Source organism: Lates calcarifer, linkage group LG23 (assembly GCF_001640805.2).
Source record: "Lates calcarifer isolate ASB-BC8 linkage group LG23, TLL_Latcal_v3, whole genome shotgun sequence".
Taxonomy (NCBI): Eukaryota; Metazoa; Chordata; class Actinopteri; family Centropomidae; genus Lates; species Lates calcarifer.
In genome coordinates, this window is record NC_066855.1 from 15,594,973 (window position 1) to 15,621,485 (window position 26,513).

A 26,513-nucleotide genomic window follows, 5' to 3' on the forward strand; every position below is an offset into this window, starting at 1 on the left:
TGAGCGTGTGTTTGAGTCACTGTGGCGACTCAACACGTCAAAATAAGACAAGACAATCACCTACCCGGGTAATAAAAAAGTTTATAGATAAATAGTCTAATGAGTCTTATGTTATAGTTTTTATATTTGAAATCACAGGCGCAGAGCGACCGAGACACCAGATTATAAAGTTAGTGGCATGCTAGTGCGCTGTAAGTCATAGGTGAGGGTAACAGTCCAGACTGTGTTGTTTTCTGATTTATTTATTTTTTATTTTTATTTTTTTTTTATTGTACATGCTCTTATTTGACTGGACGCAAGAGCGGAGACTTATGACATTACGCACAGACCGGGAGCGGGGCTGCAAATGGGCGGCATAGGTGGCAACCTCTACCTCAGCATGTTGAATGGGGCTGAAACGCAAACTTTCGGAAAGAACACCGACATCAGCAGTCACCTCCACCGCGGCAGCAAGGATCTAGCCGAGTTCAAAATGGGGATTCAGGACGCGAGATTTTACTACTCGGACTCGGTTCAAAGCGGGCAGGACGCTTTGGCTCTGCCGTACCACTCGGAGCAGGCGGTGGGAGGGTACGGAGCGCAGCCCGGCAGGTTTTACGCACAGACCCTCAGCAGCTGCCCGTACGGCGGCGTGCGGTCGCCGCCGAGAAGCGGAGCCGGGCAGGGTTACATCCCGACGGCAGGAGACGGGTTTCCTACGGGCGGTAAAGACGTGTACTCCCCGTCTCCGGAGAATTACCCGGCGAGCTTTCAGCACGGTTACCAGCGGCCGCCTCTCTATCCTTTACCTGGGCTACAGGTGAGCGGGAAGACTCAGGCTCTGCTCAATAACTATCCGCTATGGGCCAAGTTCCACAAGTTCCAAACCGAGATGATAATCACCAAACAGGGGAGGTAAGTGTGACAGAAAACTCCAAAATTTCACACTTTTTTCCACACTAGTAAAACTGCAGATTAAGGTGCCTGTCCACTGTTATGTCCAGATTTTGGCTGTGAAAAGGCAGAGCAAATTACGCACCGTTGTCCTTTTGGCCTTACACACTTTCTAATGTTCTCACTTACCAGTCTCACCTTAATGTCATCACAGTAACTTCTAACTTAACTAACTAAACTAAGACAGTTTGTTTTAGGATTAAATATCACTTTACAGCCTTGCCATGCTGTGCTGTAATGATCACCATATACAGGTCAGAGTTTACTGATGTTTTAGCTCGTGTTTACTACGGAAATTTGCAGGTATCACCAACACATCACTGATCAGGTGACAGGGCTGCTGGCTGCTTTGAGTTTTTTAGTTGAGAGAGGGTGATAAGAATGACCTCTGAACCTCACGTTTAAGCATAGTAAAGTCGACTTTGTTGTTTTTGCGCAAAACTGCTCAGGGGTGAGTCATAATTAGAGCACATTTAAGTATGAACACTCACGAGGAAATTAATCAACCAGAAAGTTCCACAGTTTCCACAAGTTATTTGAGATAGGTCTTAATATAATTAGAAACATGTAATTAATTTTATGTTAAACGTCACACGTGCTTTTCCAGTCTTTCTTTCTGTGAAAATCTGACCGAATCAAATTTTGCTTTGGGCGAAAGTTGTTCAGGAGCCAGAGAAACTATGAAGCGGAGGCAATATCAGTTGCAGGCTGAGATGCTGGAAAACATTTTGACACCTCTGCTTGACCTGAAAATCAACGGGGTCCCTTCAGTTTAACACAGCAGGCGTTACACGCTAAAAGAGGGTAGAGACATTATATTTTAGTCCTTTTACAGAGAAAAACAGACAACTGCTTTAATCTGTGTACCAACTCTGAGCAGTAGTCCACTACACTACCCGTTAAACTACTTTCACTAAACGTTTGATATATTTTTCGCCAAAATACTAAAAAAAACAACCCTTCCCTCTTCCTGTGATATTTACATGAATAGACTCGACAAAATCTAATCAGCGCCAAACAGTTTAAAATGTCTCATCTCTGTTCTGACAAAGGGGGTTTTTAAAAGGAGAGGTGATAAAGTGAGAAACTAACTTTTTGATCATTAAACCTCAGCGTGATATCTTGAGTTGGCGGCTTTGGAGACGATAATAGTGAAACTGAGATAAAATAAATAAATAAATAAATAAATGAGTAAAAAAAAATATTAAAAACATGTACAAGTGTCACAGAAGCAGAGCAGGGAGCTCCTGACCTCAGAGGGGAAGACACGGCGCTGCCGCCCCCTACCACCCCGCCCCTCCTGATGGGTCACCGAGCATTAAGATGCGCTCATGTCGATGAGGATTAATTCACTAATATGCGACACTTGTGTTTGACAGAGGGTTTCAGGCCATAGGTTTCTCTTGGCTCGGATCTGTGATCAGAAAACAAATGTGCTGTCACATTATAGGACACTGATATTTTCCAGTGACTTCACTCGGCTTGTCAGCTGAAGCCACCATTTTATCATTAAAGCGACTTGAGTTAAAAATTATAATCAGTCATTTCAATTCAAAACTCCTTTGCAGATGTTGTTTGTTTGTTTTTTGGGGTTTTTTTATTTTTACACATTTTTGGAGTTTTTAAAAAAGGAGGAAATTTCACTTTTGGAACAAGAATTTCACTTTGCCAGCTGCAGGTTACAGTCTTATTAAATGGTCCCCTTTGACCTGCTTGGTTTCTTTACTCCTTTACTTTCTGGATGACTATAGCTACACCTGCTGTCAGAGCTATTTTGAGTGTGGTTACATGAAATTTTTTTGAAGTTAGAAATGCTTCTTTAAAGTAGTTCCCAGACATGTATTTGGGCATTTCTTCTCTGAACTTAAACATCCACCTTTCATCTTATTGCTCCATTACTGTGTAAAGCAGGTTTATTAGAAATTTAAGTGTGTGCATAGATTTTTTTGTTTTAACAACAGTGGAGAAAGTTTCAGGTACAAATTTCTATTTTATTGTGTTTCTTGATATTTTTTAGCAAGTGTGTGTGTGTGTGTGTGTGTGTGTGTATGTGTGTATGTGTGTGCTCTGTAGAAACACACACTGGGGTACAACGGTGTTAAAATACTTCATATAATTTTATTTTAAAACACTTTTTTTCCCACTGGCCTTCAAAGCAAAGACAAAGTAACACATAACACGCACTTGCTAGACTCTTCTGCACGGAAGCGTAAATACTACCCACAATAATAACAGGATCGGTGAAATGGGCGCAGAGGTGTTATCCTTCCACATGCATCAAAAAGTCAATTTTCATGTTGCACAAAAACCACAAACCTCATATTACGAAAATTTCAAATCCTCTTGATGAAAATGTTTTCTCCCTTTTATCTCAAGTCCTTCCTTGACATGCAGAACTGAACAAGTATCTGATAAGCGATGAAGGTGCCAAATAACAGGGAATTTTTTTTGCAACATAACAAAAACTCCTGCCAGATTTTGGAGGAGTTGAGAGATGAAGAAGACTAAAAAAAAAATAAATAAAAAGGATTTTCAATATCAGAGGCGATATCCTTCTTAAATTTTCATCTCGGGTTCAGGCCCTCACAATAATTTTGCAGTGTTTTGAGAGAGAAACCTGAGGGTCTGCAATGTTAATCAAAACCCTGCTTTCTACAAGAGAAGGGGGTGAAAGAAACTGTAGAGTAAAGTAGAGAGAAGGGTCAAACACCACTGAGCCTTTAGATGGCCACGCTGAGAAGGTGAGGCATCTTTGAAGTTCAGGAAGTAAGAGACTAGATTCTCTTTTTTTTCTGCTTTCTTCAGCCTGCACTAGACGTTGGGTGTACAGCCTGACAGATCTCTCAGAAGTTTTGCTCATGTACCACACCTGGGCTTTGAAATCTGGAGACATTTTCATGGCCTGTAGCAAAGGGGGCCGAATTCATCTACACTTCTCATGAGCTAAATTCAGATCACCACACTAGTTGATGCCATTTCAGGCCCTGCTCGGTCTGCATTTGACTCATGCACTGAGGCAGAGTTCATCGGGGCTGCACGCACCGGGGTGCCAAGGTTGATATAAACACACCATCATTCGATGTTTTCCAAGATGTTGAACAAATTCATGAAAAAAAAAAAAAAAAAATCGGAGGGAGGCTTTTTAGCTGCAAAATAATGGGATTTTCTGACGTAGTAAAAAAAAAAAAAAAGTTATGTGACTAATTCTGAAAAGAGAAAGTGAAGGTTTTTTCCTCATTCGTTTGACCAATGTTCTGATCCTACACCTGGGTTGTACTGGGGTGAGTTTAGATTTGAGTCAGGAAAACAAACTTTTCCCTACAGTGGTTTCCAAGAAGCACATTCATTTAAAGGGGCTTTTTCTGGAAATAACAATTGAACGTTAATTGATTTCATACATATAAAGACACAATTGAATTTGTAGATCATCAGCCTGAAATGCGCCTCTAATTAAGGCAACCATTCAAACCTTCTTGAGAGATTTTTAGATGATTAATAACTCACAGATCAGACTAGTGAAGTTCTGTTTGACCTGGTTTGAGCGTGCTGTACGTGTTCTAGGAAGGAGATAGGACTGAGTGAGTTCTCACCGTACAAACACCTTTCAGGGAAATAATGCGGCGCTAAACTTCAGAGTCAGAGGAATCATGCTCATCTGCTCTCTCTGCTCCACTGAGTCCAAACTGCAACCTGTATCAGTCTGAAGTCTGGTAATTTTTCAGGGAGGAAATAATCCTTTGATTTATTTGGCTCCCAAGAATAGAAGGTACTTAGAACAAAGTAGCGTGACTGAAAGTTAAGTCCTTATCTCAAAAAAAGCAGAATTAAGATGCTAGAATGTCACAAAAATGTTAACTTCCTATATTTTCATGTTATAAAACCTTTATTAGCACATAATCAAAATGAAATACAGTCATTTTTAATGGACTGCAGCTGCTTGATGCAGTACAAAGTGAAAGAAATTCTACATTTATAAACTCATTGAATAATCAAGTTTCTTTCCAAAGTAGGTATGGCATATTTTGGAAATTTTCACTTCACATCACCAAGGAAATTAGAGTGGGTGTCTTCTCTATGGTGCCCGGCTACAGACATTTCAATAAATTCTGATGCAGAAATGTCAAACATGTCAGTAATCATCATGTCAGAGACCAAATTTCTTTTTTAACTGACACCAAAAGATGCCTTTTTTTAGGAATGTTTGGTGTTGTGCATTAATTCTTTCTCTCCCTCTCTCTGTCTGAAAGCAGAAGTGGGACTATTTCAAGGTTTTGACAGTATGACTTGTCACTTCCTGTTCAGCTGTTTATGTGTGCATATGCAGCTTTTCGCAGAAACATCTAGTGCCAATATTTTCAGATAGCTAAACGAGTGCTTCCTCTTATAGACTCTTCTAATGACTGAGTGGTGAAGTCCACCACTTTCTGAGCCACAGGCCCATTCCTTCTGCCCCCAACGATGTTATTTTTCACTGGTGTCTCTCTACATTTGGTTTTCAAGAGGGTTAATAAAAACCTTTGAGGCTGAAAGAACTGAGAAGTATGCTGCTAATTCTTTGTGTGATTAATTCGACACCGAATATTAATCCTGTTTTCTCACACAAGTTTATTTTTACTTACAGGCAACAAATCTCATAGAAAATACCAAAACTAACGATCAATTGATCTGACTAACCAGATATGTCTATTGTCATCCAGACACTATTAAAAACACATCAGTGAGCACCACTATTGCACCGACTGACATGTTTCTCCATTACTATGAACACACACACTGCATTTTATTTTGACTCAATCCCATATACACCCTCTTGCTCACTAGAGCACCAAATGTGTATTAATCCACAGCTGAAAATAGTCCCCAATGCACTTTACTCCTGCTTGAGTAACATTTGCTAAAAACTACAGTGCCCAGCTGCATTAGTTAATTACTGAGCCTTTTTTAAAAAGTTATGAATGTATTTGTGACCTATTCTTAAAGATATGAAAATCCAGAATAACACCAGCCTCATTCTTTACAAGGTATGAAGCATGAAATGGTATCAGATGACACAGTTCACAACAGAATTGAAATTTAAACATCTCTAGTGGCTGAATTTCTCTGAAATAAGTCAATACAGAGGCAAGAGTGTCTGTGTGTTAAAGAGTGCTTGTGTCCGGCAGCAGCTGTAGACTGGCATGTTTTCGTCACAGATGATCAAGCGTACACACGGTGACAAAAACTGGACCTGAACTCCTGTCCGGATGAATCAGTGGGTGCGCTCATGTAGAAAAGTCCTCTCCCCAGTGAATATCCAGTTCCTCTCCTCCTCTCAAGCTTCTGTCTTTGCATCCCCAGGACAAAACCTCCACCCCTCCCTCCCTTCACTCCACCCTCTGCTCTTTCCTTTTCCCTTTCTCTAACCTCTGTTTCCCCCCCCGCGGTTTCCCCTCCTGCGCCCTCTGTCTACCCAAACCCAACCCCTCCCCTTCCCCTCTCCCCTACATCTACACAGTTTATTTTGATTTTTTTTTTTTTTTTTTTTTTAAATGTCACCACCACCAGTACTGTCTCTGTATTACTGGTTGGTTCACCACACTCTTCTGTTTCTATGGTATTTTGTCTGAAAAAAGACTACAGTTATGAGTATTTGTGTGCGTATATACCTGGATCAGGCTGAGGGAGCACCAGCCATTTGTCGTTACTGTCAAGTTTCCATTGAATCAGAGTGGCACGCTGGCAGGTTGGTTAGGGAGTCTGTCTGGTAGCTGCAGAGGTGGTGGTTTGATTCCCACTGGTGTCCAAGCAAGTCCATGTATCTGTGTTTCAGCCTACTGTGAAATAATCTGGTAAGAAACAGCAGAAAATGCAACACACATTGCAGTCTTCCTTGTGATTGTAACTGCCATGCAAAAATAAAATACTACATGTGTCACATTGTAGTCTCAAAGCAGCAAAACTACTGTACCACGCCACCACCACACTGACAATACCTGTACGCTAACATGTGTTTTGTGTTTTTCAGCTTCTCTCAGTGAACTCTGTACATAAAGACTGCATGCCGCCCCCGCATGCAAATACCCCTCTGTGTTGTGTTTTCTATGGTTTCCCCCTTTTTCAAGTACTGATTTCCTATAAAAGGCTCTAGTATAAGTGAATCGACAATATCAGTGGAGCAAAAACGATAACTACTCATCTACTTTCTAGATTACTCTCACAAAGTGTAGGTGGGTTAATCCATTGCTGAACAGCCGAGTTTCTGTTTTCACTTGTATTAAACACTGCAGTGGAAGAAGAGCTCCGTCACCTGTTCTTTGCGAGCCACTAAAGAGCTGCTGCCACGATTGTGTTTCACCAAGAACTATGATTGATTGTTAAACTGGACTCACAATGTAGCCAGAAAGACCCAACTGGGACCATTCAGTGAAGGGTTTTGTCTTACCACAGAGGGGTAAGAAGAGTGATTGTGTGTGCTCAGTCCAAAAGCATAAAGAGTCATCAGTCAAAGACACAAACCAGAATATGAGTGGGACTGCTTCAAGTATGACTTGAAGAGCTCTTTGAGGAGTGTGCATAACAAGAAACATATGTGCAAGCATATCCATATCCAATCCAATAAGACAGAGCAGTGTGGTTCTATGGCTTTAATATAGGGAGGGTTAACATTGTGTTTTTAATTCATAGCATTTTGGGTTGCATACTGTGTGAATATTGTCAATACCTGTGCCTACTTAGTATCTTTCATAATCAACAGATAGCTAAGCGATTAAAAAAAGAAAGAAAAACAGCTTGTTTTTTTGCTAATGTCACTCAGCTGAGAGGAAATAATGCATTTGGCAGTATTTTCAGTTGCAGATTGATATACAGTTGGTGCAGCACGGTGGCGAGTGTGTGATTGAGTAAAAAATAAACTACAGTGTGTGTTCATGGTGATGGTGAAGAAATACGTAACCCAGTGCAACAGTGTGGCTACTTAATGTGCTTTAATACAACTATGGATCTATCAGGTTTTGGGGACACACACACACATTATCTTTTAGATGGATTCTTTGTTTGTTTGTTTGTCTTGTGTTTTGTTGATAATAAGAGAAATACAGAAAATACCAGCCACAGAGTAAGAACCTAACCTAAAAAATCAGATTAGCAAAATTTTTAATTAAATCAGGGAATAGGCTTGACCTGATCTGGTCAAAGGATGAGATATATAGTGTTTCATACTCACATTACGGACACGTCAGTCGGCACCAAACAGTACTAAAATAGCAGGTGTGCCTTGGACCACGGTCGCGAACAAAAGAGATGGTGTCGATCAGGATCAAATTGAACCGTGGTTTGGTTCGTTAGCACCGTGAAAACACTTCTTTTGGATGGTTCGCACTTTAGTACCAATTACAGGAAATTAAAGTAAGCGCACCACCCATTAAATAATAGAAGAAGAAAAATCACCGGAAGAGGAAAAAAGTAAGAATGATATGGGTAGCACATAAGGAGAGGAGGAGATGGAATATTTAACTGTTATGTAACAAAGTCAACTTGAGAAACACACAAAAACGCATAAAATTAAGTTATTTTCTGAGAGGATGGGTTGAATTGATTGAGTTGAATACGCCGACGTCGGATGCTCGCTTATCTTTCAACCAATCAACGTCAAGTATAGGGAGGCGCAGCACACGTAATGATGACGCCAGGCCGTAGATATGTCATGCAAAGTTAAGTGCGTTTGCAAAATGTATACAATGTAACAAAAACACGAACCTTGATTGCTTTAGAAATAAATAATAAATACACAATAACAGCATGTGGCGACTGATTTGTATCATCATTTTACAGATGCAATGTCCAGTCTGACTATATCATTAACTACCCCTTTTTGCTGTATAAACACATGCATGTACAGCGATGCAGGCAACACACACACAAACGCACTCTTCAACAAGGATGAGCCTTGCAGGTGCCTTACCAGTCTGCTGACAGCAGCTTTAAGCACATTGTCTCACTTGTTTTCACTAAATGACCAAACTGCTTCAGGGAGGACACAATGAATTTAAATAAGATTAATTTCCTTCCAGATGAGATAGCAGTTTTTGTTGGTTTAACCTAAACGGCACTTATAGGATATATCTTTTCTGAAAAGGCTTTATCAGGCCAAAGAATCTTCATATGTTCAAAGGTTACCAAGAGAACAACGTGCTAGTGTATTTACAGCAGTGATCAAATAGACATTAGATCTTATCTATTTGTTCCACCCACACTAAACGTTTGAGAAGAGAAAGAAGAGGGCGTTTCTGAAAAGGAAGTTTATTTTTCCTTTTTTTTGTACAGTCTTTTATGCACTCTTACAATGACTAATTTAAACCATGCAATGTATAGAGCATAGTAATCACTTCTATACTTCTAATCTCTTTCAGTTCATTTGCATTGAAACTAAACATTTGTGGGCAAACCCCTCCATTTAAAGAAAAATGAAGTTGTGCTGGTAAAGTGCAATAGGCAGGACATGTAGTTTAAAATAAAACTCTGTTTTCCCATCGAACATGTCAAAGAGATGGGGTGAGGGGTATTTGTGGGTCGGGGGACAGTTTCCTATCACTCATTACAAATGCTCTATAGCCTCAGGTGCTATTAGCCAGTGTAAAACAGCTGGGGCAAATGTCAAACATGTTGCTGTGCTTTATTAACACCAACTACACTCTAGTGGCCTCATATAGACCCAGTGTCAATCAGAGAGAGGATAAAGGTTCATTTAAGTTTCATATTTTCCAGTCCGACACTGTATTCTCATTTTTAAAAAAATAGTTCAACTTGTGAAACATGCTTATTCACTTTGTTGCAGAGAGTGTTAGATGATCAATATCACTCTCATGGCCATCTAAATAAATATGAAGCATACATTCAGCAGCCTGTTAGCTTAGCTTGGCATAAAGACTGGAAGCAGGGGCCAACAGCTAGCCTCTGAGCATACTTGGACTTGACTCTGTCGGTCCACTTGGTCCAGACTGAAATATCTCAAGAACTATCAGACTGATAGCCATGAAATTCATGGTCTTCAAGGATAAATTCTACTGATGATGATGACTTTCCCATCCATCCTTGGGTGTGCTTTGTGTTTAGTGCCAATTAGCTACTATCCTGACACACAAAACAAAGATGGTGGATATGTTGTATATGAGCATTATACCTGCTTAACCTCATTGTGAGCATGTTAGCATGTTGATATTAGCATTTAGTTCAGTATGGGCTCACAGAAATGTTAGCATGACAGGTGACTCACAGTCATGTTAACCTTTTGCTTGCAATTTCCCCCTGGTTCCAGTCCTTATGCTAAAATAATCTCACCACTGGGTCGTAGCTTCATATTTAGTGTACAGTTTAGAGAGCAGTAGATATCCTCTCAAGTAGCTCTGCCAATATTTTCAAAATTTCTAATTATTGCAAAATGAGGCAGCTCAGGTATTTATGGGATTTAAAAAACTGTCTAAACAAGGTGAAAAATAGGAGACTGATTTTCCCTAAGAATGATTGTAACATTCATCATATGGTGATTATTCTTCTGCTTTGTTTGCTCTGTAATGCAAAGTGGGAAGCACTCTGCAGTGTCTCTAAGTGCTTCTCTGTCAGCTCTACATACACTTAAAGTTTAGTGTATGCAGAAATTTGCCTCTGTAGAATATGTCACAAGTGCCCGCCTGTTGTGGTGCATATGTGGTTTTGTGTAGTCAGTGTCCATGTCTTAGATTTTCTCCTAGTTTAACCCAGCCTCTCCCTCTCCTTCACTGGGCCATGGTGCTCGGGGGAAACCCTGACCTCCCAGTTACCCCGTCTCACTGAAGCCTTCTGTGTTCAAAATAAGTTCAATAGTTCAATATGTAAAGCTTCTGCAATCAAGAGCAGGTTCTGGAGCATCTTTTATTAACAGCAGCGTTAAATATTCACCAACAGTCGCCCCTGTCAGTAGTTCCTTCAACCTCTGCATTACTCTGACACTTCAGCTGGTGAAGAAATAGAAAGAGTCTAGTAGCAATGAGGTCCAAACAGGAATCACCTCCCTGCATTACAACATGCATCACTGTCCTTAAATGTCACTTATTATATCCTCATTCACAGTAAATCCACTCCCTGAACAAATGGACCTAAAGGATTTAAAGGAGAGCACTATGATAAACATGTCAAGCTAAGAAACACACATGGTTTTGACACTGTTGTTGCTTTGCCTTTAATTTGCAGAATTTATGTGGATTTATTTCACCCTCTTCAGTCTGGCAAGACAGAAAGAAATGCACATGCTCAGTAATATGCAAATAAAATACTGTACAGTCTAAGTTGGTCAGATCCTCCTGGTAGAAGTCATACATGCATTTTATCCCCAAGAATGCACAAACACTTTGAGCTTGGTACTGGGAAGTGCTGTCTGTCTCTTATCCTGACTGTCTCTGCACTGTTTCGCTACTTTTACTCACATAAAAGGCCTGTGAGCTTCCTCTATCATCTGTATTTTCCAAATTAATACAGACATATGTGGGCAAAAGTATAAATAAATAAACAAAACAAAACAAAAAAATGATCGATGGTTAAATGTTTTTTTCTTTGTATGTTTATCCAGGAGAATGTTTCCCTTTCTGAGCTTCAATATCAGTGTTCTGGAGCCATCAGCCCACTATAACGTCTACGTGGACGTGGTTCTAGCAGATCAGCACCACTGGAGGTACCAGGGTGGCAAATGGGTCCAGTGTGGGAAAGCAGAGGGCAACATGCCAGGTATGTTTTATCTACTAAAACTCACTGTAATAATTAATCAGTGAGTAAATTACATTCTAACTTTGTTTTCTCTCTGCTGTGCATATGATCCCAAACATCTCAGTGATCACAATTCACACTTAGATACACTAGAACAACTACACAGTTAAGGAGTCTTAAGTAAGACGCTGATATGATACTGAAGTGAACTGTGTCTATCTGATAACTACAAATGATTCAGGCTTTTTGTTGCGAAAGCTGCCTTTGACATGATTTCTTTAAAACGTACAGATTTATTGTTTAATCAGATAATGAAGAGAAAGATTAGAGTGCAGATAGAAAAAAGTGCCCTGACTCACTAACTAGCAGATCTTTTCCTGTGTGTGCTGTTTGCATGATATCACTTTCAAGAGCACTTGAGGAGTACTTCGCCCAAACATAATCTGAGTTCATCAGAAACTTACCCCAGCAGCCATAAATGTAAAAAAAAAAAAAAACACATCCTCACATTTCTCTCTGGGATTTCCAAAAGCAAATTCTTACTCAAAGAAGTTGATCTAAGAGCGGCTGATGAGCTTAAACCGTGGTCAGTCAGTGAGCTGGGTATACAGCACAATGCATGCAACATGGAAAATCTTGAGGAAGTGGTTTATTTAGCAATATTGTAGCAAACCTACATGCATACAGTAAGGAAACCAAAACGTGCATCATGATGCACAAGTCGTCTAAGAGGTTTCTGTGGACTATTTGATATTGCTTTTGCTGTTGTAGCCAGCAGCTTCATCATAAACACTCTGCTATGTTGCATTATTAAAAGTAGATTGACACTGTTTATAAGGACTTTGGTCTTGTCATCTTATTCTGTATGGTGCATATTAGATGTATTTTCATATTTTAACATGTCAATTTTTCTCTAAATAAATACTTAAAAACACAATGGATTGTTTGAAAAATGCCTGACCATGCCAAACGACCATGTAGGTCATAAACACCACGGTTGCCAGAGGGCGCTATCACATGAACGTAACTATGTGACATTTTGGGGCATTCGCTGTGCAAATATTATCTGTTATGTGCTTCAGCTCATAACATTGACATACTTGTTGATGCTGTTTGAAGGAAGGTCAGGTTTCAAAATGAGCTAGATCAATTAACTATTATTGACGAATGTATTATTATCAGGTTTTTAAAACTCTCAAATATTGCTAATGGTATCATCCTCATAAATCCAGTGTCATTCAGGCTATAGTTTCAACCACCTCATAGTCAGTGTCCAAAGAAAACCACATACTGTTTTACTGATATGGAATTTTGGGATGTTTCTTATAGGTAAGTCTCATGTTTCTTGAGCTAAATGAACCATTTAAAAATCAGTTGTTATCTGAAACATGCAGTGACATAGCATGAAAAGTTACAGCAATATAACAAACGTTGACAGACAACATTAGCATCTCTAGGATTATCATGACAGAACAGTTCTTCTCTCCAGTGGTTACATAGCTGTAGACACGACCAAAAATTGTGAATATGATTGCTCACATTTTTTCCACTATATGCCTGAACCTGAACCAATCTGTGGTGTACGGAGGTGTCCTGTTATTACTTAGAAGTAGTCTAATTAGCCACCATGTTCATGCTTCTTCCCAGAATCTTGTGATATGCCAGTGCTCATCTCAATCTTCCATTTCTCCTTTTTCTGTAAAGACTTGTTTGGGCTCATGGATAGAAATCTGTCTGTATCCATCCATGTCTCATGCTCTCTTCCTCCATTCAGTCATTATTTCTTCCTGTTCACACCTCAGAAACACAAAAGCAAGTCAGCCAAGATGACATTTTGTGTGTGATTGATGATAGGCAAACCACAATTATATAAATGAGAGAAACTGCAAGGTGTTGTCACACATGTGCCAGGTGTTATGGAAAGGTGACTGTTGTTGTGCTACAGTTGTGGAAATTGTGGTAAAACAACTTCACTCAATTAGATTTAATAGTGCACTTGTGTGGTGTGCTCATATAAGGTTAGCAGGTCATTGTGGTAACGCTGTGAAAAATCATGGCGCTGAGATTGTATCCTGCAATAAGAATGCATCAGACATAAAGAGGATGAAAACAATGTCATCCTTGTTTGTGGAAACTAGTTGTTGATTTCAAGGTCTCTTTCTCTTTCTAGTGACAGACAATACATTTTTATTGCACCAATTTCTCCTATATTCAATATTTATAATGAATTATTTGGTAATCAGTTCAAATTTATTCTGTCTCAAACACCATTTTCTCAGATTGTATGTTTCATTTCTGATATTTAAATTTACAAGCATTGAATGGCTGATGTTAAATTCCTGCTTGATTAAAGTCACAGTAAATGTAAATAATTATGGTTTAGTAGGTCTTTCTATAGACGTGACAGGGAATATTTTAACACTCTGAATATCAGTTACAAGATGGAGGAGTCATAGTTACTGTATGTGTTGCTCATGATTTGTTTTCACACCTACAGGGAACAGGATGTACATGCACCCCGACTCTCCCAACACAGGAGCTCACTGGATGAGACAAGAGGTGTCGTTCAGCAAACTCAAGCTCACCAACAACAAGGGCAGCACCAACAATGTGGCACAGGTACTGTCCCTTTTCCTGCTCTTTGCCTTTTTACTCTAATATCTATATCAGTGCACGTGTAACATACAAAATATACACGTTTTGTGTCTTAAAATATCTATAAATTCCATAAATTATATAATCACAAGTGCATCAAAAAACACTGCTTTCAATATTGTAATATTATTGTAACGCAAACAGCCAAATGTCCAGGTCAGTAGTGTAAAAGAGAAATTATTCTCAAAGCTTTACCTGGTTTCTGATATATGTCATATCAAAATTAATTACGTTATGGTGTGTGACAGTGGAAAAGTTCTCTGAGTATCTCTGAATATAGTGTACCTGCAACATCCATCCATCATCTAACTCCACCAAATTAAGGCTAAAGTTCTCAACAAAGTGTCCCTCTCCTCTCCAGATGATCGTGCTCCAGTCACTCCACAAGTACCAGCCTCGTCTTCACATTGTGGAGGTGAAGGAGGACGGCTCAGAGGATCCCTTCCTGTCATCCAAAGCTCAGACCTTCATCTTCCCGGAGACTCAGTTCATCGCTGTCACAGCTTATCAGAATGCAGATGTAAGTCAACTCAATGCCTTATTGTCTTATTTTTTATCAAATATGACTGTATTTTTGTCATGCTGGACTAACAAGTTTGTATCTGTTACTTTATTTTGATTTATTTACTCACTTATTTATTCTAAGGACCACTGATTTTACCACATCTTTTGTACCTTCAATAAAACCATCTAAATAGGGCTCAGAGTTCAATGATTTATGTCACAGCCATGTTTCAGATAGAAGCTCTGGTTTATGCATGCATGCATCAAAAATGCATACACGCTAATTAACATTCCTACAACCTACTGTAAGTGGTAGCATGGATTACTATACAGTGGCTAAGTTCAACTGAAAGTCACCTCCCCTCAGCTGACCTGAGTGCTGTAGCTCACTCTCCCTCCCAGTATGTGCTGTATATCTTTGACAGCTGTTCAAATACATTGTGTAAGAGTTGCTGCATGCCAAGATACACTCACACTGTTGTTGTCTGATGTTTATTCCATCACTGTGTTGCATGTGTAGCGTGCCCACTCTCTCTTCCGACAGAAAGAGGAGAAATTGCACATTATCTTCATTAATTATTAGTCAGTGACCTCCTCTCTTTCTGCTCTCTTGTTGCTCACTCCTTCTCTTTTTCCTATGCCTACATTCTCTCATTGCCCTCCTCCTATTCCCTACACAGATCACTCAGCTGAAAATAGACCATAACCCCTTCGCTAAAGGTTTCCGTGACAATTATGACACGTAAGTAATACAAAAAAATAACTGTGTGTAAAGAGAAAACTACAGTAAATCCTGTCCTTTCACAGAGTGTAAAGAACATATTGTATCTTTATGTTAGCCATATGTCTGTCCACCATAAATAGTGGGTCTGGTGCTTGAATGTCCTGAGAGCTCATATCACCCTTTTAATATTGGAATAGATGCAATTACTGCTCTGCTCAAGCATGCTGTAATGAAAGGGTGTGAGGGGCTGAGAGATGTTTGATAGATAGTTTGAGGTTTGCGCAGGAAATAACACCTTCTTTTTTTCCTCTTCTTCTCACACTCTCTTCTCTTCCCCTCCTCCTCCCTCCTACCTAGGCTGTACGCTCCTCCCGACTCTGATCGCCTCACCCCCTCCCCCACAGAGAGCCAGCAGCTGCTGCCAGGGAGCTGCTACCCCCAAGGCTACCTCTCTGAGCAGTACATGAGCCCCCTGCCGCAGGGCCGCTTCTATGGCCGTGAGCCTATTGGCATGGGCCAGCAGCACAAAGACCCATCCTCCAGCCCCAGTCCTCACAGCCGCTGGTACCTGACACCTCAGCAGGGTGTGGCCCCCAATCGACTTGAATTCACTTCCTCATATGAGGGGGACTTCTCCGGAAACGGTTTCTACAAGCCCTTCCCCTTGCAGACATCCGCTCACCATGCCCTCAGCTACTACCCAGACCATCCTTTCGCACCCACTAGCGTGTCTGTATCAGCAGCCACCTCGGGAGGCTGGAGCACCAGCCGGCCTACCCCCCAGTACCTCAGTCACCCCAGTAAACCTGGCCCTAGTCTGGGCTGGTTTAGACCCATATCATCTTCTTCCTCCTCCTCATCTTCTTCTACGTCACCTGGCAACCCCAGGCTGCACCCTCCCTCGCTCCTCGAGCCTCTGCACCCGCCCCTGCTGCAGGACAAACCCAAAGACACTGTGGGAGTGGTGGGAGAGGACCCCTGGCTCGAACCTCCCTCTGTGAAATCAGCAGACTCTGCAGACTCAGGCCTGTTTGAGGGAGGCGTGGGGGACAATAAGAAGAGGAGAGTGTCACCCTACACATCCAGCACTGAAAACTCCCCACCTCCGCGCAGTGGCGACGTCTGCGAGAAGGACAGCAACAGCAATGCAGACTATTTTGGCTATTACACTCACTGAAGACCTCACACATCACCACAGTCTCTCCCGATGTCTTCCCACACAGCCCTCATGGACACATATAAGTCTGTCCAGTCAGGTTCAGGTGCTGCAGACAGATACCAGAACCGCATAACAACCTCATCTGCTATCATGTCACCAAAGTCCACCCAGTGTGGCCAGCCTCTCTATGAAGTTCCCTTTCAAAATGTCAAATGATTACAGGAGGAACTTTCAAGGTTACTGTCAAATTTCGTGTCGGACAGGAGTGGATGTGACTGAGACACTGCCCTAGAGTCACATAAACACCAAACAGACGTACAGACCTGTGACTTAAGCCTTTGAAACATCTGGAGATTAAAAAAAAAAAAGATCTGCATATCTGCTTGTTGACAGACGCCTGCAGGGATTGTCTGTTCTTTCTGCATCAAACATTCTCTCTGTCTCTTTTGCTCTGTCTTGTCTCTGTCTGTCTCTTCCTTCTCACACTCAGCCATTCACACATACTCTAAATATGCTCACATTCATTTCCCCTGATCACTGTGAGCAGAAAGTACATTTCACTTGCTCAGTCTTCTCCCCCTGATCTAGGCCCAAGTCATTTACTACAGCTCCCACTAGTGGCAACAGAGGAGCATTGCAGGCTGATAGTGCAGAGACCAGAGTGTCTAAGTGAACTGATGTCAGGGGGTTAAGAGAGCTTAAGAAGCACATGCTCTGAAGTAAGGCCGCTAATCTGTCTCAACCCTGCTCGAACAATCTTTTGTGTGTATTTCTGTATACATGTTGCTGTTAAGTAAATCAGCAAACACAGCAGAAATAGCAAGTCTGAATCCAACATATCTCACAAGTTTAAAGGAAAGTTGATGGAAATAACTCAAGATTGATACTTAATATGAATACGCATAACAGAAATGTTTGTCCAACCTCACTAACCAATGTTTTAAGAGTGGATCTTACAGAGGAAAGTTATCATTTAGCTTAATTAGAGTTAAGCTGATTTGTAGTTTAAACAGTTAGACAGCATCTCAGGTCTGAGGACTTGCTGCTTTTTTGTCATACATGGTAGTAAACTGAATATCTTTGGGATTTGGACTGCTGGTGGGACAAAGAGACATTTAGTAGACAAAATTATCAATCAATTAAGCTAGAAAAGAATCAACTGGCTAATCGATATTGAAGTTGCTTGATAAGGAATTCTCAACACAAAATCCAATTTACTTGTCTCCAGAGTTTTCAACCACATCTCATGGGCCTCTTCAGTGGATGGAGTTGCCCAGTTACCGTGGAGATTATGTAGTTGTTATCAGTGACTGGTTTTGGACTGAGGTTCACAAGCTGATGTTCTTTTCTGGGCTTCTGTCAGTGTCTCGTCCAGGGTTAGACCCTCAGTTCAGGTGAGGAAAAACTGAGGTGCTATCATGGTTGGAAAGTGCTAGACAAAAACAGTTTGTACAGTATTAAATATGGGTGTTTTAAAAGGCCACACTTGAAAAGCATGGGAGAGATACGATCGCGTTTAAATATGGGGGACAACAGCGCACATTTTCTGACAGTCTTTCCTGGAAGATGTTCGTAGTGCTTCTGACAGAAAGTGACATTTACTGAAAGAGCATGCTCAAACCCAGCTTACTTTCTCACCACCAACCAAGGCGTGAAGAAGGTGTGAATGTCAGTTTCGAAAAAGTTACGGAAATGGTCAGAAGCAGCCCCTCACCCTCCTGATCTAACGTCAGAAAGGTGTGGGAGGAGGAGCTTTCCGAGTTATCGGAGAAGCGGTTCTGTCTGAAGCATAATGGTAGCTTTAAGTCATGAAGGCGGTACTTCACAAACCTTCTCAATGAGGTCTGTAAACTGCTAGATGTGGTCTGATGGTGTGATGACGAGGGAGGGGATTGTAAGTTGTAGCTCCACTTCTCCTTTTGCATCAGCTTTAAGGTCATTTAAAGACCTGGTTGAGTGATCAGTAAGGTTGTGCTGCTTGGCACTAGTTGTACAACGAAGTCAGCTGCACAGCGCTTGCTTTGATAGAGTGAAAAAGGCCTCATTAAAGCAAAGGCTGAGCCCTCTGCTACAATCAGTCGATGTGAAAACGCTCCTGTCACCACACACAAATAAAGCCCAAGATCAATGAGAGCATCAATAACGATGTAGCTGGAAAACAGTATTGGCAGGAGGGAAGTGTGACAGCTTTAAACACAAACACACACACACACACACACACACACCACACACACACACACACACACACACACAACTCCACCAGTGTACATTGCAGTATTCAGATTAGACTACATCATGTATAAACTCTTCCTCTACAATATCTTGGTCTTGTTTATTTAAATGAAAGAGAGGATGTTATCATGTTGGTGCACTTGGAAGTCATCAATAAAATTATGCAGCTTCAGGCTCATGAAAAAACAAAGTAGTGGGACTCCCTAATCCCAAATTCATTTCCCTAAACAGTAGTAGAGCGACAAGGCTGCAGACATGTTAAAAGTGGGTCATCCAGAGCAGCCACATAAACCTGCAGGTAAACAGACGAGGCACTGTCACCCTCAGACCACCATAAACAGGAAGCACAAAGTGACCAGACAGACACTCTGCATTTCCCCCCCCCAGTCCACTGGCCTATCATGTGGTGACACTGGTTGACAGAGGCCCGGCTCCTGGCCTAGTGACAGAAATGAAGAGTGAGGCTGCAGTCGGCGCTGATCAGAGATCTGCTCCTCATTCCTCACCAGGTGTGCTAATGGCCTCAGACAACACTGGAGGCGACAGACAGGCACTCATTCGGTGATGTAAAAGCAGAGTCACTTAAGTTTTTTCATGGGGAGAGATGAAATTACTTGTATGTTTTTTTGTCTTTTGTTTTTTTGTTACTTTAATTTTTTTTTTTTTTTAATGAGCTGATAAAAATGGTACCAGTGATCTATACTGTATATACTATTGTATATTTACTATGCTCTGATTTTTAAGCTAGGAGAACAACCACACACCCACACACGTTTAAAGTCTACTTACTTTAATTATTTTGGGAAATATTTGCTTATTTGAGATTTAGATCGGAAGATTGATACTAAAAACTGAGCTATAGCCAGGACCTGGTTAACTCAGCTTAGCATAAAGACTGGAAATGGGGAAGCTAGCCTGGTTAACCATCGAAAAATTGTCTGGCACATAACCCTTCATAAAAGCACAAATTGTTGGCTTTAGGAGTGCTGATTGGCAGATATTGTTACCCTAGACAGAGTGAGGCTGTTTCCAGTCCTTATGCTAAGCTATGCTAACACATTCTTGCCTGTAGCTTCATATTTACCATACAGACATTGCTATCATCATGCTTCTCATTTATCTCATGGCAACAAAACAAATAATCATATTTTCCAAACTAATCCTTCACAGTAGTCATGCTTGACAACAGTAAAATGATCAATTCACGTGCCACCGAAAATTTTAAACAAAAATTAAGAAATACAACTGCTTTAATTACTTTTTACATTTGGGTTTATTTTAGTAGATCTGGGAGGTTTTAGGGACCAGGGAGAGTTTTTGGTGTCTGGTCAATTTTGTGAAAGGGGTAGGATTGCATTATGGGGGATTTATTTCCATAGATTTCTAAAATCCTAGCTGCTGTTTGCCTCATTTCACGTTATACAGAATTTACGTAAGTGCTTAAAGACTGGGACTTACACTGGCTCACTGGAAGGTAAAGGTTATCACAAACGTGATGCATATACATATGTTGATGTGAAATCTCAGCAGCAGCACTTGGTCTTAACAATGATGTTGATGCAAAAAGGACAAACTGTCTGACAGTTTAGTCCTTTACCTGAGCATTTAAATAATAAAGTTAAATGGTAATGAAGTGTTAATTTTATGAGAATGGATATATTGTATGATTACCTGGTGAAAAAAATATGTTTGTTGCTTGTGTAACATTTCCAAAAAGATGTACCATTTAATGTTTATGTTGACATCTGTCAGAGAAAGAGATGATAATGTACCTGACAGAAGGAGTACAATGGACAATTCTTGTTTCAAGTGCAATTAATAGAAGGAAAATTAGTTTAGAATTGATGATAGCATTTTAAAAAAAAATGATCACTGTCCTGTGGTCAATGTCAGTTATTTATTTAATGTGCTGTGATTTTTTATGTGGTACTCTCAGTGACCCTGCACCTACATTGAGTGCAAGATCTCACATCAAACAGCAACAGTAAAAATGCTTTCACGCGCCTCAGGAACGACCCCTGCTGGATATGTCAGCTATTACAATTGACTTCAGCCACAAATGAACCACAAATCCCTGATGTTAAACCTTCCATACCTCCATTTCCCTCCAGTCTGTGTTTCCCTTGAACACACATTTCTGTTGTTAAGAGACTAAGACTGTGTGTGGGTTCTGTACTTCCAGAGATTTTACTGTACGATATAAAAATAGAGGAGTGAAGAGGGGAGACCAGGCAGATCGAGCAACAAGCATGTTATTTTTTTGTGTGTGATCCATGTGCACTGTTTATGTCAAGGGAGCAATAATCCTCCTTTGACTCTTTCATTGAGAGCTTATAAATTGCAATGCAGAAACAAATAAGAGATGAAGATGGGGGAAACTGTTATTTATTAAAGGTGGCTTAATTGTGTAATGTACTGTTGTTTTTTTTATTCATGAAATTAAAGCTTACACATGACAAATCTCGACTGATGTTTCTTTAATGTTGGGGGAACTACTGATTTGAAGGTTTGAAGGCTTGTTAATTTTTAATGACTGTAAGTGTCATTTTGAAGCAGTTATATTAAATTAAATTCAACTCAAAAATAAAACCACAGGTGTGAGGTTGACAGTTTAATGTACTGTATAAATACAGTATAGTTTACATGTCTCCAACCAGCTGGATATGCGTTTCACTATTAATGACATAAAAATACAGTTTAATATCTTTTCTCCTCTTTTAAAATATGTGTTTATACTGAGTGTTGGTAATTAGTTACATGTTCCAAAAAGTTAATAAAAAATTAAAATATTTTTTATAGATGTTTCACCAGCATTTGATGTATGTTAGCAGTAGTATTTAGACAGATACTGTCTTAAATTCTATCAATAAAACATCCTCCATCCACCTTAGGTGATGACAATCATCTCACTTCTTCATCATGTGGAAGCCACAGATACTACGATGGAGGAATTGATGTTCAGTACATCAGTGATGGTGCACCTCGAGATAGGTAGCTAGATGCTGTAAATATACTCTACTTGAATGAATGTTTAATTACAATACACTAATGTAACAGGACTCTTACTAACCTGACAGAAAAATGCTAATTTGACAGTTTTAAAGGAGTTTCCATTTGAAGTTGTTTTCTCATTTCATGGTCTGCAGAGTGTGCGTCATGTACAGTCTTTTCAGCAAAAAAACAGAAATTCTCAAAAATATAAGTACAAATAAGTTGAGTGAAGTTATCTAAAAAAAAAATAAAATGCATTAGAAAATAATCTTATTGAGAGAGAGTTCTTTCTACATATCTTGTTATGCACTGAGTTCTGGGAAACTTTACAGGCAACTTTCTGAGACTATATCAGGTGCTGAGAGTTCCCATGAGCCAGTCATGGGCGAAAAGGACATCAGCAGCACTATCTCTGCTCTGCATGTTTCTCAGAGCAGTTCATATATGCTGTTCAAATATTCATATTTTAAAATCTTTGACTCATGTTTTTTTTTGTTTGTTTGTTGTTGTTTTTTTGTTTGTTTGTTTGTTTGTCTGTTGTTGCTCGTCACTGCCACGTCATCACCACAAAACTATGTTTTCAGTTTTAGCAAAACCTGGATTCTCTCTGAGCTTCCAGTAAGTCCCGTTTGTCAACCACACGTCCCGTCCACAGGAGTCTTTGGCTTTCCTGAGAGGAGAGATAGAAAATAATAATTTAAAAACTCTACAAAAGCAGTGAGAAAACCTGAGAACAGAATAATTTTTCAAAATTTTTCTCTGACATCCTTGCAATCATTTTCTATGACATCTTGGTAATTGAGCAAAATAATGACCCAATTAGATAGCTGTAGTAGCTATAGATCCTGCATTTGTTGAAACAAAAAACCTTCAAAAGATGATCTAGGATTAATTTGTTATTATCTTTCTATAACCAGGACTATAAACTTACTTGAAAAAACGTGGAACATGCTCTTCACCCTTTTTGGTGAGCTCTTTTCTCCGTTCCCTTTGAATTTCCTCTATCTCATCTTTCTTTCTGTCTGCTTCATCCACCTTTCCCTCCTCCAGCATTCTATAATAAAGGTCAGGGAAGAATTTAAATAAATAAAAAAGTGATATCAGCCTAATATATTACTTTTCACTTAACACCTAACATCTAACATCTCACCTTTGGTCCGGACGCAGGCGACTGTCTGTCGAAGGCAGGAAAGGCTTCAGGTCCGGAGTGAGCTCATTCAGCTCCATGGCAAAGGTGGAGAAGCCATAGTACAGCATGTAATCCTTTGGCTGGGGATCTGTGGTGTGACAGAGGCCTCTCAGGTGAGCTGCTGCACAAACGTGATGCTTGGATTTATGCTGATTAGTAGTTTTGGCAACAGGGGTGCTCAATCATCTCATTTCACCTCCATTTAAACCTACCATCCTTTAGAGCAGAATCTCTGCAGTCAGGCTAATTACATCAACACGTGACACAGAAGACTCAAAACAGAAAGTTGTATCATCGAAAAAAAAAAAGGATCAAAATGTGAACAACAATCTGATCTCATTTTAAGGATAACTCTCTAATGATTGATAGGGACAAAAATCGTTTGCGCTGGGTACAGTACTTAGCAAGAACAGTGTACCTGCAGCCATGAATAGCTGTTACCATTTTAGCAGTTATCAGCAGTTATCATTTTAGTTGACCCTGTTGAAAAACTTCATGTTCATGGACTCACTTGGCTTCCAGACACATTTTGGAGTCGGCAGAGTGTCACAGAAGATGCCTTCATGCCACAGGCCTCCAAACCGGTGAATAACACTTCCACTTTGGTCCAGCACCATGCCCTGCACCTCATTCTTGTTTGTGTCTGAACCCCAATAACGAGACTACAACAAAATAAAACTTTGTCAGGAAAAACTCTGTGTAACCAAAGAAAGCAAACCACATCTAGTTGCCAGTGCCAAGTGTTTAAGTAGAATCTAAATATTTTATTCACCTTGACAAAAGTAATCTTGCAGGTGCAGTCGTTGCTTTTAAGGTTTCGGATGGTGACCTCTCCGTAATGCTCCAGATAGCGCTGCTGACTGAGGACATTATGGATGCAGGTCACTACTTTGTTCCACTCATAGTGGTCGCCATACCTGGAAAAAACATCAATATTTGGCAAATTAGTTGGTAAAATAGTTAGTACTGAGACAGTCAATCAAATGATCAACAACTATTCCTTAAGTCATTCACAACTCAAAAATGCCATATATTGTGAGGATTTGTGGCTTTCTGTGTTTAATATCATTGTAAACTGAATAAATTTAGGTTTTGAACTGTTGGTCAACAAAGCAATTCAAAGACTTGGATTCTGAGAAACAGTGATGAACAGTTGTCACTGTTTCATGCCATTTTCTGGACATCTGTCAGCTGAAACACTAATCTAGTCAGCCTAATAGTTGAGGTGCATTACATATATCCACAACATCCCCTCTATTCTAGCTGGGGACATTTGTTTTGTCTCTCTCCTCTAACTTTCCTGTTTCTCTCTACATTGTCAACTGTCAAAAAAAGGTAACAATCCTAAAAAGAATAATAATAATCAGAGGTTGTCACTTAGGATCATTACGTACACCAATTCGAATGCAGAAGCAGGAGCAACATAAGGACAAATGGTTGAAAGTTTGTCTTGTCTGCAGTTCCTGAGACTGAATGACGGTGATAATGGTGATATTCATAAAAAGTATGTCATGTCTCATTGCTCCCAACTGATTCTCTAATGGAGAGATCCTTCATCATTTCACATAAAGTATGATTCTCAGTTACACATAATGGCTGCTGTCATGCCTCATCTAACGCAGACATCGCAATAAATTTGCAAACACAGACTGAGCCTGGTGAAAATAATACTGTTTACCTTGGAAGAGTCACATTCACCATTCCTGTCGGCAGAATCTCCAATGACTTCCCCCAGAATTTATTTTTCCATCGCTGGTCTATAAAGTGTTAATGAAAATATATAATACATGCAAGACAGAAACACCTACAATTAAAACACAAAAACAAGATTTTGGTTTGATCAGAGTCTCACCTTGCCAAAAAGAGAAGTTGTCTGAATCTGCATGACAGGCAGAGATGGGTGGATGATGGCAGACCTGGTGTAGAAAAAGAGAAGAGTGTTGACTCCACAACAAGACAAATAAAAAAAACCAAAACGTAAGATTACATCTATCTACCAGGCTCTGGAATTAGCTCTTAAATTGCCATAAGAAAATTGTCTGAGAATTGTAAACCTAGATTTTCAGGATTCTTTAGATTCTTTTTTAAAAAGACAGAAGTTAGTATTCTTAAATGCAGCTTAAATTAATGTATGCATTACCTTTCTCTCATTCATTCTTTTTGTTGAAGCTAATATTTGCATTACAAAATCACTTCATAAAACATACTTTTATTGAAGCGCTTATCCTGAGCTTACTTCAGTTGTCTTTATTATTCTTTTTAATCCTCTTTTAATAATTTCTTTTATCTGACACCACTGGAATTGGTTTTATCTTCGACTTTATTTTTCTGTGTATTCTACAAATAAAGATTATTATTATCATTAACATTGACAATGTACAATGTGATTACTTATTACCAGAAATTATGTTATGAAATTAACTGCTCTGCCAAGGACTGACATTTAATTATATTGATTTAATTGCTATCACTCAAAATAAACGATTATAGCATTTGTGTTCATTTTTGATAACAGCAATTTTATTAAAGTAATAAATCACTCTGTGTGGACTGAGCAACCCAATTAAACCAGCAATTTACCAGGAGGGGAGTATGGCAGCTAATTCCTCATTACCTTTTTCCAATTCTAAAAAACAATCAGTTTAATCATATTTAGTAGCATGTTTTTTTTTCTCTCAAAGATTTCTACCAGTGGATGTGAACAGATGTTGTGTATAAATTTTCTTCCTTGGATACCTGCTCACTGATGAGGCGGAAGCCCCGGTCCTCTCTGATGCACTCGTAGGTCTCACCCAGCACCGGGTTAAAGGGCTTGTAGCGGTTTCTGAAAGTTGCAGTGGAGTAACCAGAGATAGCAAAGGCAGCAATGTAAACCTGCAAGAGATAAAATACAAAATATGTAACAGACAGATAACAGATCACTTCATTCTGTACCAACATCGGTCCCCATCAGGATCTTGTTGCTCAGTTTGCTCGACCCAAGTCCAACATTAGCACAATAGCGCTGTGCGGACACATTTCCCTTCCTTCCAAAATTCACCTAAGAGTACCTTATTTTTTATAACCTTATTTTGTCACCTGGGCCTGGAAATCAGGAGGATGAGGGTGAGAAAGAGAAGTCATTGCTGGTTTTAAATACAATATAATGCTGTTCGATGTCTTTAGTTGTAATGTCTTTTGCTGTTGTTGTATTTGTCTGTCACAGAAGGAATTTCCAAAAAATAAATAAATGAAACTAACTACTAACTAAAATCTCTCAGAATAGTTTCTTAAAAATATATAATAGGTTGTTCATGTAACCTGTTCATGTGCCTGTCAACAGATAACTCTGTGTTCAAAATAAAGAGATTTAAAACAAAACTGGATTCTTGCAGCCACAAGACAACAACCACTCAGCAGCACTACAACATTTA

General features: G+C 39.8%; 2 protein-coding genes across 2 annotated transcripts in view; one reads left to right on the forward strand and one right to left on the reverse strand.

The window, feature by feature from the left end:
* Positions 1-21,380, forward strand: tbx21 (T-box transcription factor 21). The gene is made up of 6 exons (XM_018689477.2): positions 1-894; positions 11,513-11,667; positions 14,144-14,265; positions 14,663-14,821; positions 15,486-15,547; positions 15,887-21,380. The coding sequence occupies exons 1-6, from the start codon at positions 347-349 to the stop codon at positions 16,704-16,706; spliced, it is 1,866 nt and encodes a 621-aa protein (XP_018544993.1). The 5' UTR covers positions 1-346; the 3' UTR covers positions 16,707-21,380.
* osbpl7 (oxysterol binding protein-like 7) overlaps positions 20,798-26,513 on the reverse strand; it is a 15,417-nt gene continuing 9,701 nt past the window's right edge. Inside the window, exons 15-22 of the mRNA XM_018689478.2 lie at positions 25,837-25,974; positions 24,953-25,016; positions 24,779-24,857; positions 23,873-24,017; positions 23,612-23,762; positions 23,062-23,188; positions 22,843-22,965; positions 20,798-22,581 (exon numbers count right to left, since the gene is read on the reverse strand). Coding sequence (XP_018544994.1) covers positions 22,473-22,581; positions 22,843-22,965; positions 23,062-23,188; positions 23,612-23,762; positions 23,873-24,017; positions 24,779-24,857; positions 24,953-25,016; positions 25,837-25,974 — 936 coding nt within the window. The 3' untranslated portion in view covers positions 20,798-22,472. The remainder of the gene's footprint in view (positions 22,582-22,842; positions 22,966-23,061; positions 23,189-23,611; positions 23,763-23,872; positions 24,018-24,778; positions 24,858-24,952; positions 25,017-25,836; positions 25,975-26,513) is intronic.